At 40.6% G+C, this 16,826-nt stretch overlaps 2 protein-coding genes across 4 annotated transcripts in view; one reads left to right on the top strand and one right to left on the bottom strand.

Moving 5' to 3' along the window:
* Nucleotides 1-16,826, top strand: part of LOC101890250 (5'-AMP-activated protein kinase subunit gamma-1) — a 336,316-nt gene that overhangs the window by 103,788 nt on the left and 215,702 nt on the right. The gene's annotated exons all lie outside the window — the stretch shown is intronic.
* LOC101888291 (sensory neuron membrane protein 1) lies at nt 1,128-5,856 on the bottom strand. Its single transcript, XM_005178669.4, has 7 exons — nt 5,465-5,856; nt 5,250-5,397; nt 2,559-2,813; nt 2,203-2,499; nt 1,941-2,150; nt 1,704-1,882; nt 1,128-1,641 (listed from the first exon to the last, which is right to left on the bottom strand). Exons 1-7 carry the CDS (start codon nt 5,731-5,733, stop codon nt 1,389-1,391), a joined length of 1,611 nt encoding a protein of 536 aa, XP_005178726.1. The 5' UTR covers nt 5,734-5,856; the 3' UTR covers nt 1,128-1,388.

The raw sequence follows: 16,826 nt of genomic DNA, 5'->3' as shown, positions 1-16,826 counted from the left end.
TTAATATGCATGACAACAAGTTTAATTCAATCGTCTCAGTCAAGTGATTATAACATCCGAACCTGATGGAGTATCTCCATGGCAAGTGGAAGGGAGAAGCATCAGCTTTGCAACGACAACAAGGAGAGGAAAAATTCGTGGAATTTGATATTTTATGACAATATAAAACCCATACCGAAAATTTCTACATTTTTGGGACTTTTTTGGTAATCCTTTCCAGGGTACATAGCTTTATATATAGTTTGTGCATTGGGAGGAAATGACTTTTTTCGGGCACTAAAGAGGTCGCTCTTTTCAATCATGCACAATATTGCCATATTGTTCCTGAAAAGTTCCGCAGAAATATGGGAATTGTGTAGTTGCTATGCATGACAACGGGTGTAGTTTTGATATTCTCGCTCAAGTGCTCATAACTTCCGATCCTGATGGAGTATCCCCATGAAATTGGGGGCAAATGAAAGGGAGGAGCCTCAACTTGACAACGAATAACAAAGGAGAGGAAATTTTCTTAAAATTCCAGATATATCACCACGTAAAACCCCATACCGAAAATAGTTAAATTTCTGGGTCTTTTTGGGAAATCGTTTTTAGGAGCCATAATTTTAGAAGTAGGTGAGGTATCGTAATGAAATGACTTGATTTATAAAAAATGGAACTATCGCGGCCTAAAAATGTGCAATATTGATATATCTTTTTGGAATTTTAGAGAGAATTCGATATAAAACATATATCCTGAGCCAAAACATAGTTTGCATTAATGATCTTTTTGGGTAATCGTTTCCAGCGCTCATAAACTTGGAAGTAGTTGGTATATCGTAATGAAATAACTTTTTTTGTGAAGAATGGAAGTATCTTGGCCTAAAAATGAGCAATATTGATATATAATTTTTTAAAAGTTAGAAAGAATTCGATATAAAACATATATCCTGACCCAGAACACACTTTGTGTCAATGATCTCAGTCATTTGGTCATATCTTCTGATCCTGAGGGAGTATCTTTTTGAAAATTGACGCTTATAGAAGAGGAGAGCTTCCGCTTTCATACGCCAGCAATAAATATACATTTTTGTAATTTTTTATTTGTAAATAATAATAAGTTTGGACAGTTGGACTCTCTGAAATTGAAATAATTTTGATGAATTGATTTATTTTTCTAAGTTTGTCAATTTTTAAGCTAACGTTTTTACATTTTTTCAAAAATCGAGAAACGAAAACTAGAATACGTAATATTTCAGATACTTTTCGAAATAAATATTTTCCATCCGCAAAGTATTTTTTTTTTAAATATAAGAGTTGCTACTTTTTTGAGAACTCTACAGGACCTTTTCCAAGGCTTCTATTGACTACTTAAAAATATATAAAGAGAGCTTTTTATAAGACGCACTTTCTCAATACTTTTCCACCTTGGGATTTGATAGATCCGCCTGCGATAAAGGCGGCGGCGGTGGCTGCTTCTCGGGTGAATCCTGGGTTGGTGGCATGGCCTGTTTGACGGACATCACCTTGTTGTCGATCAATTTGGGTGGTATGGTTATATCTATGCTATCCGATTTCTTCATGAACAAATAACCACTGGCCATCATGCCAACCATTGAGAGGGTTATCAGGGTCCAACGTAGACCTGCGTTGAAGCGGAGACCCCTGGAAAAAATGTAAATCAATGGAAGAAATTTTAAATTCGAAACCTCTCATCTTTGCCTTACAAAAACAGTGTGTATTTCAGCATATTGGTGTAGGTCTTGTTCAGGGCTGCCCCCTCCTCTACCCAAAACATGGGCAGCACCACCTTGGGTATATTGGCCACGGGTTCAATTTTTGGTACCGGTTCAATGTCCATGCTGAATTGCAAACGTTTGGCGGCACGCAGGGGAGTGCCGGAGATCTGCAAGAAAGATGTTTTAATTGATTTATCTTCTCTTTTCGCTTTGGTTCTCTCTCACCAATTCAAAATCAATGTAAACTGCATGATCATGCTCATTGGGATTCAGGCCATCCACTCCAGCTATTAGGGCCGGATCGGCATTGTAAAAATGGGGCAATGAGGCCAAGACCGGTGCCCCGGTACACGCATGCAAACTCATGGTGCCCTTGGGCGGGCATGTATCCACATCCTCCGGGTCATCACAGAAGCAATGGAGCTCAGGATCGGCCTAGAATAAAAATTTGTTATTTTTTTTTATTTTGTGAAGATTTGCCCCTCACCTTTATATCCCCCAAATCCAAGGTAAAATAGCTGGCCGGCAATCCGTGATAGGAGCTTTTCTTGACATAGTGAGCCCCCAGAGAACGGCAAAGGTCGGGGGTGAATGCCCACAGGCCTTCATCCTTGTGTAGAAACGGAGGAAACACTGTTGAATCGGTACCCCTGAACTGATTGCAGGCATCCCCTGGCCAAATGTCCATTTCCGGCTCATCGGCAAATTTTAGAATGGTACCCATTTTATGGACATTTTTAACACCACGACAGGCTGTAAAGCGACCGGCATCCGAGTTGTTGGCCTATTTAGGGAACATGCAATTGAAATTTGATTCAAATTTGTCATCCGGAAGCCCCTTACCCTCCCCATAAAGGAAAACAAAAAATGCGTATCATTCACTTGTATGGCCTGCTTCACCTCCCCCGTATAGAAGGCCGTACACAGCGCCTTGGCGGCAAATTCATCCGATGAGCAGTCCACACTAATGCCACGAAAGAAAATATCCATAAAAGTTCCCGTCAATATACCCTTTTGATCCTTGAACACAATATCAATGGCCTTGGAGACCAGTTCCATCATGGCGGCCCGTTCTCGCTGGACAACAACTGATATGGGCTGAAAAAAATATTAAAATTATATAATTTAAATTAAATTATTTAAAATTATCCCAAATGTTTTATTCAGCGCCTCAAATTGGACTTGGCGCCTAAAAGTATGCATCACACATTGCATTCTTAAGCAGATAACCGACCCTTTGATTGACTGCTTGATTGATTGTTGGTATTGCAAAAAATACTACCTTGCCTGGGAATTTTCATTCACAACAACGGCTAATAAAGTAATTGGCATAATTACCAAGGACTGGTAATTGAAAGGACGAATAGGGAAAGGATAATAAGATATTTAATATAATGACTGAATTGTAAAACTAATTCTATGGGAATATTGGCCGTTAGAATTAAGGGGGGGGGGGGGGGGGGGGGCTAGGAAAATGTAAGGAATCCGTCCCTGAGACCTATAGCCCATAGGAAACACATTTAATATTTCCTTAGGCTCGAAAAAAAAATTAATATTTTTCAAAGAAGTCGACATCTGAAGACTTTGTTTCTGAGGCAAAATTTTTCTTTAAAAAATCCACGTCTGAGGTCTGTGGACAAAATACAGGCGTTAAAACTTTCTTTTTTAAAAAATCGACGTTTGAGGTCTTTTGGTCCTTGCAAAAAGTATTTTCTTTAAAAAAATCCCCCTTCTGAATATTTTCCGTGAAAATATGACCTCAGAGATTATTTCGTCCTTGGACAAAATATTTTTTCTAAAAAAATCGGCACCTGAGGTCCTTGAGACACAAATTTTCTTTGAATAAATCCACATCCTTGGTCCTTGGAAAAAACATTTTCTTTAATAAACCACAACTGAAGTCCTTTCGTCCTTTTTTTCTTAAAAAAAAATTACGTTCGAAGTTCTTTGTTTATTTGAAAAAATATTTTTTTCACAAAAAAAAGAAAACATCCTGATCATTTTGTTTTTAGAAAAATATTAATACACGTCTAAAGTCCTTGAAGAAAATACTTTTCTTTAATAAGCCCCGTTTGAAGTCCTTGAACAAAATATTGTCTAAAAAAACAAAGTCAGACGTCTTTTGGCCCTTGGAAAAAATATTTTCTTTAAAAAACCCACGCCAACGGTCCTTGAGAATAAAAATTTTCGTTTACAAAACCGAGGTCCTTTGGTCTTTGGAAAAAATATTTTCTATAAAAAACCACATTTGAGACCGTTATGTCTTTTGAAAAAATATTATCTTTAATATACCACGTCTGAGGTCCTTTAGTCCTTTGAAGAAGTATTCTCTTTAAAAAAAATCCACGCCTGAGGTCCTTTGGTCCTTGGACAAAATATTTCCTTAAAAAAACCAAATCTAATGTCTTTTCGACCATGGAATTTTTTTTAAATCCACGCCTGTGGTCCTTGAAAATAAAAACCTTTCTTTAAAAAAACAAAACAAAACTGGGGTCCTTTTATTCTTGAAAAAGGGGGTCCCAAGTCTGGGGTCCTTTCGAACTTGGAAAAAATATTTTCTTTAAAAAACCACGTCTGGGGTCCTTTCGAACTTAGAAAAAATATTTTCTTTAAAAAAATCCACGCCTGAAGTCCTTGAGTAAAAATTATTCTGAGGTCCTTGTATCAAATATTTGATCAAATATTTTCTCTAAAAAAACACGTCTGAGGTCCTTTGATCTTTGGACAAAATATTTTTTTTAACACGTCTGTGGCCTTGCGGTCCTAGGAAAAAATATTTTCTTTAGACGTGTGATGTCCTTCATCCTTGAAAAAGAAATGTTTCATTAAAATACCACACATGAGATTCTTGAGAAAAAAATTCTTCTATAGTCCATAGAAGAGCTCGAGGCTCTTCTATAGTCCATAGAAGAGCTCGAGGCTCTTCTATAGTCTATAGAAGTGCTCGAGGCTCTTCTATAGTCCATAGGAGAGCTCGAGGCTCTTCTATAGTCCATAGAAGAGCTCGAGGCTCTTCTATAGTCCATAGAAGTGCTCGAGGCTCTTCTATAGTCCATAGAAGTGCTCGAGGCTCTTCTATAGTCCATAGAAGTGCTCGAGGCTCTTCTATAGTCCATAGAAGAGCTCGAGGCTCTTGTATAGTCCATAGAAGAGCTCGAGGCTCTTCTATAGTCCATAGAAGAGCTCGAGGCTCTTCTATAGTCCATAGAAGAGCTCGAGGGTCTTCTATAGTCCATAGAAGTGCTCGAGGCTCTTCCATAGTCCATAGAAGTGCTCGAGGCTCTTACATAGTCCATAGAAGTGCTCGAGGGTCCTCTATCGTCCATAGAAGAGTTCGAGGCTCTTCTATCGTCCATAGAACAGCTTGAGGGTCTTCTATTGTCCATAGAAGAGTTCGAGGGTCTTCTATCGTCCATAGAAGAGTATTTTGGATTTTCAAGGTTTCAGAAAATATAGCATGATATATTTTTTGTTTTCTAGGGTCTAGGGTTCAGATTTTTTTCAGAAATTTTCCTTCCTTGATAAAAGACTTACCACAATCAACGGATGCATTAGCGTGAACACCTCATTGCCCGTCAATGGCTTTGAGGCCTCTTCATTGAAAATGAAAACATTGCGCATATTATAGGAGACCGTGTCCTCTTCCTCATCGTCAACGAGATCATATTTCGATTTCCATTCACTTGAAAAAATAATATTTTTTACTAACTTCCTCAATTCCTTTTTTTATTTCCCCAAAAAAAACCTACTCAAATACAAATGGCCCCACTTCCCGCAATGCTGGCTTTTCTCCCCTCAAAAACCCATCCGGATTGGTGATGTTGAAGATATAAAAATAAAAATGCAACGGAAATGGTGTGTTCTCCCACAGCTCTCGTATATCCGAGCCGGGTTTCAAATTAACCTGTTTCTTTAAAATAAATTTCAAAATTTTCGGAAAAATCAGCCAGCCGTTCATGATGGCAAAAACGAAAACACTGGCCGAGATGATCAGCAATTTCGTGCGATCGACTTTCATTTTTCGAGGTTGTTTTTGCCGCAGGCTCTTTAAATATTTGAGAAATTTGAGAAAACTACAAAACAAACGGAGATTTAGATACAGAGCCGTTGTTATTCAGTTTTTTTTTTTTTTTTTTCAGAGATTGAATTAAAAATCGGATATTTGCCAATTTTCGATTTGAAGACAACCGTTTTGTTTAAATAACTCGTTTCGACTGACTTATTGCCATTTTCAATTGTTCTATTTCTGCCTGCCTGCCTGCCTGAGATATGCAATTTTTTTTTCACTTTCCAAATCACCTTAGCATTTTTTTTTTAATTCTGTTACCTCCTCCAATGTTGGATGGGACGTGCGAACTTTTGCAGTCAAAAACAAAACGTTTTTCATGCGAGACAATCAAAATGGCCAGAAAACAAGTGGTGCTGCAGCAACTGGTAATGCAGTTCTATTACATTTTATATAAAAAAATAATCTACAAATATATATGTGTGTATGTGTGTGTGAATCCACACACACACGCAAATGTATCTACGAAAGGAAAAAAAATCATATCTGGGAAAAATATAGAAAATTATTAGCATTATTTCATCGTTTCAATTTCAAGTGTCTGGACTTACAGTTGGGAGGAAAAGTCACTGTCATAAATAAGTCACTTTGTCATAAATAAAAACTTCGGACCTTGGTTCGGTGATTTTTTTTTATAGGAAAAACTTGAAGCCAAGGCTACTGCCAATTTTTTTTTTATAGAAAAAACTTGGAGAAGAGCTCGAGGGTCTTCTATCGTCCATAGAAGAGCTCGAGGGTTTTCTATGCACCATAGAAGAGCTCGGGGGGCTTCTATCGTCCGTAGAAGAGCTTGAGGATCTTCTATCATCCATAAAAGAGCTCGAGGGTCTTCTATCGTTCATAGAAGAGATCGAGGGTCTTCAATCGTCGATATAAGAGTTCGAGGGTCTTCTGTCGTCGATAGAAGAGTTCGAGGGTCTTCTATCGTCCATAGAAGAGCTCAAGGTTTTGCTATGCACCATAGAAGAGCTCGAGGGTCTTCTATCGTCCGTAGAAGAGCTTGAGGATCTTCTATCATACATAAAAGAGCTCGAGGTTCTTCTATTGTCCATAGAAGCGCTCCAAGGTCTTGTATCTTCCATAGAAGAGCTCGAGGTTCTCCTATCGTCCATAGAAGAGCTCGGGGCACTTCTATCGTCCATAGAAGAGCTCGATGGCTCTTCTATTGTCCAGCTCTATCGAAGAGCTCGGGGGTCTTCTATCGTCCATAGAAGAGCTCGAGGGGTCTCTTCTATCGTCCATAGGTTTTCTATCGTCTATCTTCTATCGTCCATAGAAGAGCTCGAGGTTCCTCTATCGTCCATAGAAGAGCTCGAGGGGTCTTCTATCGTCCATAGAAGAGCTCGAGGGGTCTTCTATCGTCCATAGAAGAGCTCGAGGGGTCTTCTATCGTCCATAGAAAAGCTCGAGGGGTCTTCTATCGTCCATAGAAGAGCTCGAGGGGTCTTCTATCGTCCATAGAAGAGCTCGAGGGGTCTTCTATCGTCCATAGAAGAGCTCGAGGGGTCTTCTATCGTCCATAGAAGAGCTCGAGGGGTCTTCTATCGTCCATAGAAGAGCTCGAGGGGTCTTCTATCGTCCATAGAAGAGCTCGAGGGGTCTTCTATCGTCCATAGAAGAGCTCGAGGGGTCTTCTATCGTCCATAGAAGAGTTCGAGGGGTCTTCTATCGTCCATAGAAAAGCTCGAGGGGTCTTCTATCGTCCATAGAAGAGCTCGAGGGGTCTTCTATCGTCCATAGAAGAGCTCGAGGGGTCTTCTATCGTCCATAGAAGAGCTCGAGGGGTCTTCTATCGTCCATAGAAGACCCTAAGGTCTGCTATTTTCAATAGGAGACCTTGAGGTACCATGAGGTCGGCTATTTTCAATAGAACACTTTGAGGTCTGCTATTTTCAATAGAAGACCTTAAGGTCTGCTAATTTCAATAGAAGACCTTAAGGTCTGCTAATTTCAATAGAAGACCTTAAGGTCTGCTATTTTCAATAGAAGACCTTAAGGTCTGCTATTCTCAATAGAAGGCCTTAAGGTCTGCTATTCTCAATAGAAGGCCTTAAGGTCTGCTATTTTCAATAGAAGGCCTTAAGGTCTGCTATTTTCAATAGAAGGCCTTAAGGTCTGCTATTTTCAATAGAAGGCCTTAAGGTCTGCTATTTTCAATAGAAGGCCTTAAGGTCTGCTATTTTCAATAGAAGGCCTTAAGGTCTGCTATTTTCAATAGAAGGCCTTAAGGTCTGCTATTTTCAATAGAAGGCCTTAAGGTCAGCTATTTTCAATGGAAGGCCTTAAGGTCTGCTATTTTCAATAGAACACCTTAAGGTCAGCTATTTTTAATAGAACACCTTAAGGTCAGCTATTTTTAATAGAACACCCTAAGGTCTGCTATTTTCAATGCAGCACCCTAAGGTCTGCTATTTTCAATAGAAGATCTTTAGGTTTGCTATTTCAAACAGAAGGCCTTGAAGTCTACTGTTTTTAATAGAAGACCTCAGGGTCTGCTATTTTGAATAGAAGACCTTAAGGTCTGCTATTTTTTATAGAAGACCTTAAGGTAAGCTATTTTCTATAGAAGTCCTTAAGGTCTTCTATTTTCCGTAGAAGACATTGAGGTCTGCTATTTTCCGTAGAAGACCTCGAGGCCTGCTATTTTCCATTAAAGACCTTAAGGTCTGATATTTTCCGTAGAAGACCTTGAGGTCTGCTATTTTCCGTTAAAGACCTTGAGGTCTGCTATTTTCAATAGAAGATCTTAAGGTTTGCTATTTTTAATGGAAGACCTTAAGGTCTGCTATTTCAATAGAAGGTCTTGAGGTCTGCTATTTCCAATAGAAGACCTTGAGGTCTCTAGAAAAAATTCTTACTTTTTTTCTTTTGTCCTCCACTGTTGCTAAATGTTCTACTTGTCTTCTAAGCGGTTTTCCATGCGTGTTGTCGTTTTTTTTTTCTTGATTTCGTTTTTAACTCCCCAGAAATCTAAATACAGTCTTTTAGCAGCGGACATTTGTGGCATTGGAAGTTGAAGCAGTATATAGTCTCTGTGTGTGTGCGGGAGGGCGGGGACAATGCCAGTATTTTTTTCTGAATTACTAATACATCAACAGGAAAAATTTTATGCTTCATTGATTTTGCTGTAAAAAAAAAAAACTTAAATCCAAATCAAATGGAATCAGTCTCGAATATCGACTTAGATTTGAAAGTTTTAAGGCGACGTTTTTCCATGACAATGGAGGACCATCTGATCTAAGGAGGAGGAGGAGGAGGAGATTTGCCACAATTAAATATTGTGGCGATATTGTTTTTCTGGTTTTAGACCATGATCGCTTCTTAGGCCTCTAGTGTTTAGGGGTCTGTCTCTAAAGTAAAGGTTTTTTTTTTTTTTTGAGGCGAGATTTCTTTCGTTGGACGACTAACATCGACAGATTTTTTTCATATACTCTTGATATCATTTCCTTTTTATAAGCCTTTGAAAGCACTTTTTTCAAATGATTTGACAAAAATTTTTAGTCTTATCATGCCATTTAATATCACACACACCCTCTATGTGACATTGGCAATTTTTCTCAGCTAAAAAATCAAAATCGAAATAATAAGAAAATCCATAGAAGAGGTTAAGGTCTTCTATTACCCATAGAACAGCTGAAGGTCTTCTTTTGCCCATAGAAAAGCTGGAGGTCTTATATTGCCCAAAGAAGTGCTGGAGGTCTTCTATTGCCCAAAGAAGAGCTAGAGGTCTTCTATTGCCCAAAGAAATGCTGGAGGTCTTCTATTGCCCAAAGAAGTGCTGGAGGTCTTCTATTGCCCATAGAAGAGCTGGAGGTCTTCTTTTGCCCATAGAAGAGCTGGAGGTCTTCTTTTGCCCATAGAAGAGCTGGAGGTCTTCTAGGCTCCATAGAATAGCTGGAGGTCTTCTTTTGCCCATAGAAGAGCTGGAGGGCTTATTTTGCCCATAGAAGAGCTGGAGGGCTTCTATTGCCCGTGGACGAGCTGGAGGTCTTCTTTTGCCCATAGAAGAGCTGGAGGTCTTCTAGGCTCCATAGGATGGCTGGAGGTCTTCTAGGCTCCATAGAAGACCTGGAGGTCTTCTAGGCTCCATAGAAGACCTGTAGGTCTTCTATTGCCCATAGAAGAGCTTAAGGTCTTCTAGGCTCCATACAAGAGCTGAAGGTCTTCTAGGCTCCATAGAATAGCTGAAGGTCTTCTAGGCTCCATAGATGAGCTGAAGGTCTTCTAGGCTCCATAGAAGAGCTGAAGGTCTTCTAGGCTCCAAAGAAGAGCTGAAGGTCTTCTAGGCTCCATAGAAGAGCTGAAGGTCTTCTAGGCTCCATAGAAGAGCTGAAGGTCTTCTAGGCTCCATAGAAGAGCTGAAGGTCTTCTAGGCTCCATAGAAGAGCTGAAGGTCTTCTAGGCTCCATAGAAGAGCTGAAGGTCTTCTAGGCTCCATAGAAGAGCTGAAGGTCTTCTAGGCTCCATAGAAGAGCTGAAGGTCTTCTAGGCTCCATAGAAGAGCTGGAGGTCTTCTAGGCTCCATAACCACACAAATATTTCAAACACACAAAAAATTCCAACATTTGTACACGTGTCGGAAAAACAATCCTCCACATAAAAGCTTCCGAAGAATCCAAGCAGAAAAGTTTTGTCGTGCTTTTTTGTTTGCCAATACTTGGGAATTATTTATGGTGTCCTTTTTGCCATCCTTCGAAGCTACTTGTTGCCGTTACCGTTGTTTTCTCTGCCCGTAAGCCTCACCACGCTTGACATTTGCTTTGCTATTTGTCTTTCGCTTCGTCTTTTTTTACGCCTACAGCAACAAGAAAAATGGAGGTGAAATGGAGAAATTTCAATTTTTTGTTCGACAACTTTCCACCTGGTTTTCCCAACTCCCCTCCATCCATTTTCTATTTACCGTTGCCGATTGTGGCAATTAAAGTGTCAATTGCTTTGCAAATAGTCTATAAAATATTCAAAATGTCCTTAGAACTGTTAGCCTTATTACGCGCACACACACACACTCACAATGTTGGGAGCTGAGGACACACATGTCGTATTGTTGGGTTATGGTTGTGCGTTAATTGTTGTTATCAAGAGAGGTAGGGAGAGAGTGGGACTAGATGACTAACAAACATATTTTTAGGAAGTTCGTGGCCATTATTTGTCCTCTTTTTCCTTCTGTTATTCAAATCCAATTGGAAAAATGCAAATAATTATGAAATTCCGAACAGGTGTCGTATTGAATAGTTATTTTATAAAAACTATAATTACGAGAACCAGAACCAGAATTCAATGTCACAAAAGAATTCTATTAAATGCAAATGCCATTCGGATGTTATTATTCCATTGACGTAAGTGACCTCTGATGGCACAGAAAAGGCTTCAGAGGCACTGAAAGAAAATATATTCTCTTTAGAAGACTTAGTGGTCTTCTAATTTTAATAGAAAAGCTGTGAAGGCCTTCTAGGCTCCCTAGAAGTGCTGAAGGACTTCTAGGCCCCCTAGAAGAGCTGGAAGTCTTCTAGGCTCCCTAGAATTGTTGAAGGTCTTCTAGGCTCCCTAGAAGTGCTGAAGGACTTCTAGGCTCCCTAGAAGTGTTGAAGGTCTTCTAGGCTCCCTAGAAGTGTTGAAGGTCTTCTAGGCTTCCTAGAAGAGATGGGGGTCTTCTAGGCTCCCTAGAAGAGATGGGGGTCTTCTAGGCTCCATAGAAGAGCTGGAGGTCTTCTAGGCTCCGTAGAAGATCTTGAGGTCTTCTAGGCTTCCTAGAAGAGCTTGAGGTCTTCTAGACTCCCTAGAAGAGCTTGAGGTCTTTTAGGCTCCCTAGAAGAGCTTGAGGTCTTCTAGGCTCCCTAGAAGAGCTTGAGGCCTTCTAGGCTCCCTAGAAGAGCTGGAGGTCTTCTAGGCTCCATAGAAGAGCTGGAGGTCTTCTAGGCTCCGTAGAAGATCTTGAGGTCTTCTAGGCTCCCTAGAAGATCTTGAGGTCTTCTAGACTCCTTAAAAGAGTTTGAGGTCTTCTAGACTCCTTAAAAGTGCTTGAGGTCTTCCAGACTCCTTAAAAGAGCTTGAGGTCTTCTAGGCTCCATAGAAGAGCAGGAGATCTTCTAGGCTCCATAGAAGAGCAGGAGGTCTTCTAGGCTCCATAGAAGAGCTTGAGGTCTTCTATGCTCCATAGAAGAGCTGCAGGTCTTCTATGCTCCATAGAAGAAGCTGCATGTCTTCTATGCTCCATAAAGAGCTGCAGGTCTTCTATGCTTCATAGAAGAGCTGCAGGTCTTCTATTCTCCATAGAAGAGCTGCAGGTCTTCTATTCTCCATAGAAGAGCTGCAGGTCTTCTATTCTCCATAGAAGAGCTGCAGGTCTTCTATTCTCCATAGAAGAGCTGCAGGTCTTCTATTCTCCATAGAAGAGCTGCAGGTCTTCTATTCTCCATAGAAGAGCTGCAGGTCTTCTATTCTCCATAGAAGAGCTGCAGGTCTTCTATTCTCCATAGAAGAGCTGCAGGTCTTCTATTCTCCATAGAAGAGCTGCAGGTCTTCTATGCTTCATAGAAGAGCTGCAGGTCTTCTATTCTCCATAGAAGAGCTGCAGGTCTTCTATGCTTCATAGAAGAGCTGCAGGTCTTCTATTCTCCATAGAAGAGCTGCAGGTCTTCTATTCTCCATAGAAGAGCTCGAGGCTCTTCTATCGTCCATCGAAGAGCTCGAGGCTCTTCTATCGTCCATCGAAGAGCTCGAGGCTCTTCTATCGTCCATCGAAGAGCTCGAGGCTCTTCTATCGTCCATCGAAGAGCTCGAGGCTCTTCTATCGTCCATCGAAAAGCTCGAGGCTCTTCTATCGTCCATCGAAGAGCTTGAGGCTCTTCTATCGTCCATCGAAGAGCTCGAGGCTCTTCTATCGTCCATCGAAGAGCTCGAGGCTCTTCTATCGTCCATCGAAGAGCTCGAGGGTCTTCTATCGTCCATCGAAGAGCTCGAGGCTCTTCTATCGTCCATCGAAGAGCTCGAGGCTCTTCTATCGTCCATCGAAGAGCTCGAGGGTGTTCTATCGTCCATAGAAGAGCTCGAGGGTGTTCTATCGTCCATAGAAGAGCTCGAGGCTCTTCTATCGTCCATAGACGAGCTCTTCTATGGCCTATAGAAGACCTACAGCTCTTCTATGACCTACAGCTCTTCTATAGCCTATAGAAGACCTACAGCTCTTCTATGGCCTATAGAAGACCTACAGCTATTCTATGGCCTATAGAAAACTTACAGCTCTTCTATGGCCTGTAGAAGGCCTACAGCTCTTTTATGGCCTATAGAAGACCTTCAGCTCTTTTATGGCCTATAGAAGACCTACAGCTCTTCTATAGAAGACCTACAGCTCTTCTATGGCCTATAGAAGACCTACAGCTCTTCTATGGCCTATAGAAGACCAACAGCTATTCTATGGCCTATAGAAGACCTACAGCTCTTCTATGGTCAATAGAAGACCTACAGCTCTTCTATGGCTAATAGAAAACCTACAGCTCTTCTATGGCCTATAGAAGACCTACAGCTCTTCTATAGAAGACCTACAGCTCTTCTATGGCCTATAGAAGACCAACAGCTATTCTATGGCCTATAGAAGACCTACAGCTCTTCTATGGTCAATAGAAGACCTACAGCTCTTCTATGGCCAATAGAAAACCTACAGCTCTTCTATGGCCTATAGAAGACCTTCAACTCTCTTCTTCTCTGGACTACAGAAGACCGGCAGCTCTTCTATTGCCTATAGAATAGCTGCAAGAACTAGAAGTCTCCTGAAGAGATGGACACTAGGCCAAGAGGTCTTGGCCTGAAAGGTAAAAGCCTCCTCTGGATTTTAGGAAACTTGCGGCGCTTCTTAAGACTCTAGTAGCTCTCTTGATTTGTTATCAACTCTTGAAGAAGACTTTTGAAGATCTGTAGGCTATTGGTATAGGAGAGTCCTCTGTGTACACTAGAAGATCTGTGCGTCCCTTAGGGACCCTTGAAGACCTCCTGATACTCTTTTGACTTTAGAAGACCTCTTGTATTCGTTTGGCTATATTATACCTCTGGGTATGTTCTTGGGCTCTTGAAAGCCTCTGAGTCTTCCATGGAAGACTTCTAAGCTTTTTTATTCAATAGAAGTCCTCTAGCTTCTGTATAAGCATAGAGGGCCGCTTGTTTTTTTTAGAAGAACTCCTACTTTTAGTTTGTTTATAAACTGTAGATAACCTCTGGGTCTTCTATATTCTTAAGATGATCTCATGGTACCCTATGGGCCATATAAGACTTCCAGCTCTTCTATGGACTCTACGGTACCTCTAGTTTTGCATTGGACCTTACAAGACCCCAGGCTTTCTATGGACTCTAGAAAACTCCTGGGTTTTCCATGAAGTAGAAAAAAAATCTCGTGGTCTTCAATAGACCGCAGAGGTCTCCATGAACTCTATTCATTTCTGTATACTCCAATAGATTTTCTTTGTTCTTTACCTAATTTCCTTTTTTTCTGAAATTCCCCACCCTGTATTTTAATTGCGTCTCAAACCTCAACCCTTTCTGTGGCCTCATAAAAACGTTGAAAATCGCAATAAAAAAATGTCAGATTATAACAAAATGAAATTTAATGATGACAAACTGCTGAGATTTTGTAATACAATCTGAGTTGTTTTCTTTGTCTTTTTGTTGTTGTTGTTGTTGTTGCATTTATTTAACAACAATGTTCGGTCATTGTTGTAATGCAAATTGCATTAAGTCAATAATAATGACGGTGTGAAAAGTTTACAAAAGATTATCTCATTTATCAGTGGTAGCCCCATGAGGGAGAGGCAGGAGGAGGGGGCGGAGAGGGGAGGCATGGCATGGCATGGGGGTAGATGTTACGGTGTTTGGAGCCCCACATGCCAGGCCGGGCCAGGCCATTACTAAGTGATGCGATAATTAACAAACATATGTTTATTGGTTACAAATATTTTCCAGAATTTATTACTTTTTTTTGTGTTGTTGTTGCTGTTACTTGTCTTCTATCCATCAACATGGAGGTGAGAAAATTGTTGGAGAATGGAGAAAAAAAAATAAGTATAACAACTCGTGTTGAAAAGTAAAGTTTAATTTTAGATTTACTTTTTTTATTTCATTTTTTGGTCGTTGTCTCGAAAACCGGATCCAATTGTGGCGTTATCTGGTTATCAGTTTTGTGTTTTTTTGCTTTCGTTCATGCATTAGCTTGTTTATCGGAAATTACCTCAACTATGCCTTCAAATGTGCGGTACGGTTATTTATTATTCTAATTTATTTGCTAACAATTGTTAATTAAATAAAAAACAATGTTTTATGTGAGGGGTTTGAATTATTTGCCAAGAGGGGGGAAGAGAGCGACTTATTTTTTGGTGGATGTAGAAGGTGAATGCTCGACTTATGTGGGATAAAAAATACTAATTGGAAGATGTATTTAAGTCCATATAGACCATAGAAGAGCTGGAGGACATCTATCGCGCATAGAACAACCTGAAAGTCTTCAAGGGTCATATAGGACTTGAAACTCTTCTAGAGTCCTTAGGGGTACATATGGTCTATGGGTTATAGCATAGAGGACCTGAAGGTCTTCTATAACAAATAAAGGACCTGTAGGTCTTCTATAAACCATAGAGGTCCTTTGGTCTTCTACAATCCAAAGAGGACCTAAAAGTCTTCTACTGTCCATAGAAGACCTAAAGGTTTTCTAAACTTAATAGAGGACCTGAAGTTTTTCTATAATCCATAGAGGGTCTGAAATTCTTCTATAGTCTATGAAAAGCCTGTAGGTCATCTATAGGATATAAAGAACCTGAAAGCGGGCTGGTCTCCCATAGCCCGCAGAAAACCTTAAAGTCTCGTATAGTCCATAGAGGACCTGCTCCTCTTCTATAGTCCATAGGAGACCTGAAGGTCTTTCTTATAGGTCGTGAAGGTCTTGCATCGTCCATGGAGGTATTGAAGGTCCTGCACCGTCCATGGAGGTACTGAAGGCATCTTTACGTCCATACAAGACCTAGGATTCTTCCATAAACCATAGAAGCGCTAAAGGACATCTACCGTCCATAGCATGACCTGAAGGCCTACTAAGTCCATAGAGAACCTTGAGGTTTTCTATAGTCCAGAAGAGCCATAGGTCTTCTATCGGCCTTAGAAGAGCTGTAGGTCTTCAATCGGCCATAGAAGAGCTATATGTCTTCTATCTGCCATAGAAGAGCTATAGGTCTTCTATCGGCCTTAGAAGAGCTATAGGTCTTCTATCGGCCTTAGAAGAGCTATAGGTCTTCTATCCGCCATATAAGATCTGTAAGTCTTCTATCGACCATAGAAGATCTGTAGGTCTTCTATCGACCATAGAAGATCTGAATATCTTCTATCGGCCATAGCCGAGCTGAAGGTCTTCTATCGGCCATAGCCGAGCTGAAGGTCTTCTATCGGCCATAGCAGAGCTGAAAGTCTTCTATCGGCCATAGAAGAGCTGAAGGTCTTCTATCGGCCATAGAAGAGCTGAAGGTCTTCTATCGGCCATAGAAGAGCTGAAGGTCTTCTATCGGCCATAGAAGAGCTGTAGGTCTTCTATCGGCCATAGAAGAGCTGTAGGTCTTCTATCGGCCATAGAAGAGCTGTAGGTCTTCTATCGGCCATAGAAGAGCTGTAGGTCTTCTATCGGCCATAGAAGAGCTGTAGGTCTTCTATCGGCCATAGAAGAGCTGAAGGTCTTCTATCGGCCATAGAAGAGCTGAAGGTCTTCTATCGGCCATAGAAGAGCTGAAGGTCTTCTATCGGCCATAGAAGAGCTGAAGGTCTTCTATCGGCCATAGAAGAGCTGAAGGTCTTCTATCGGCCATATAGGCCTATTATATGCAGCATAAACGACCTGAAGGACTTCTATAGCCCATATTACACTTGATGGTCTTATATAGCCCATAGAGGACCTGAATGTCTTCTATTGTCCATTGCGGTTCTAATGGTATTCTATAATCTATAGAAAACCTGTAGATGCCCTACAAAGGATATAAACGACCTGAAGATCAGTTGGTCTCCTATAGTCCATAGAGAAG

This window comes from Musca domestica, unplaced genomic scaffold (genome assembly GCF_030504385.1).
Source record: "Musca domestica strain aabys unplaced genomic scaffold, Musca_domestica.polishedcontigs.V.1.1 24, whole genome shotgun sequence".
NCBI classification, from domain to species: Eukaryota; Metazoa; Arthropoda; class Insecta; order Diptera; family Muscidae; genus Musca; species Musca domestica.
This window is presented reverse-complemented; position numbering and strand designations above follow the sequence as displayed.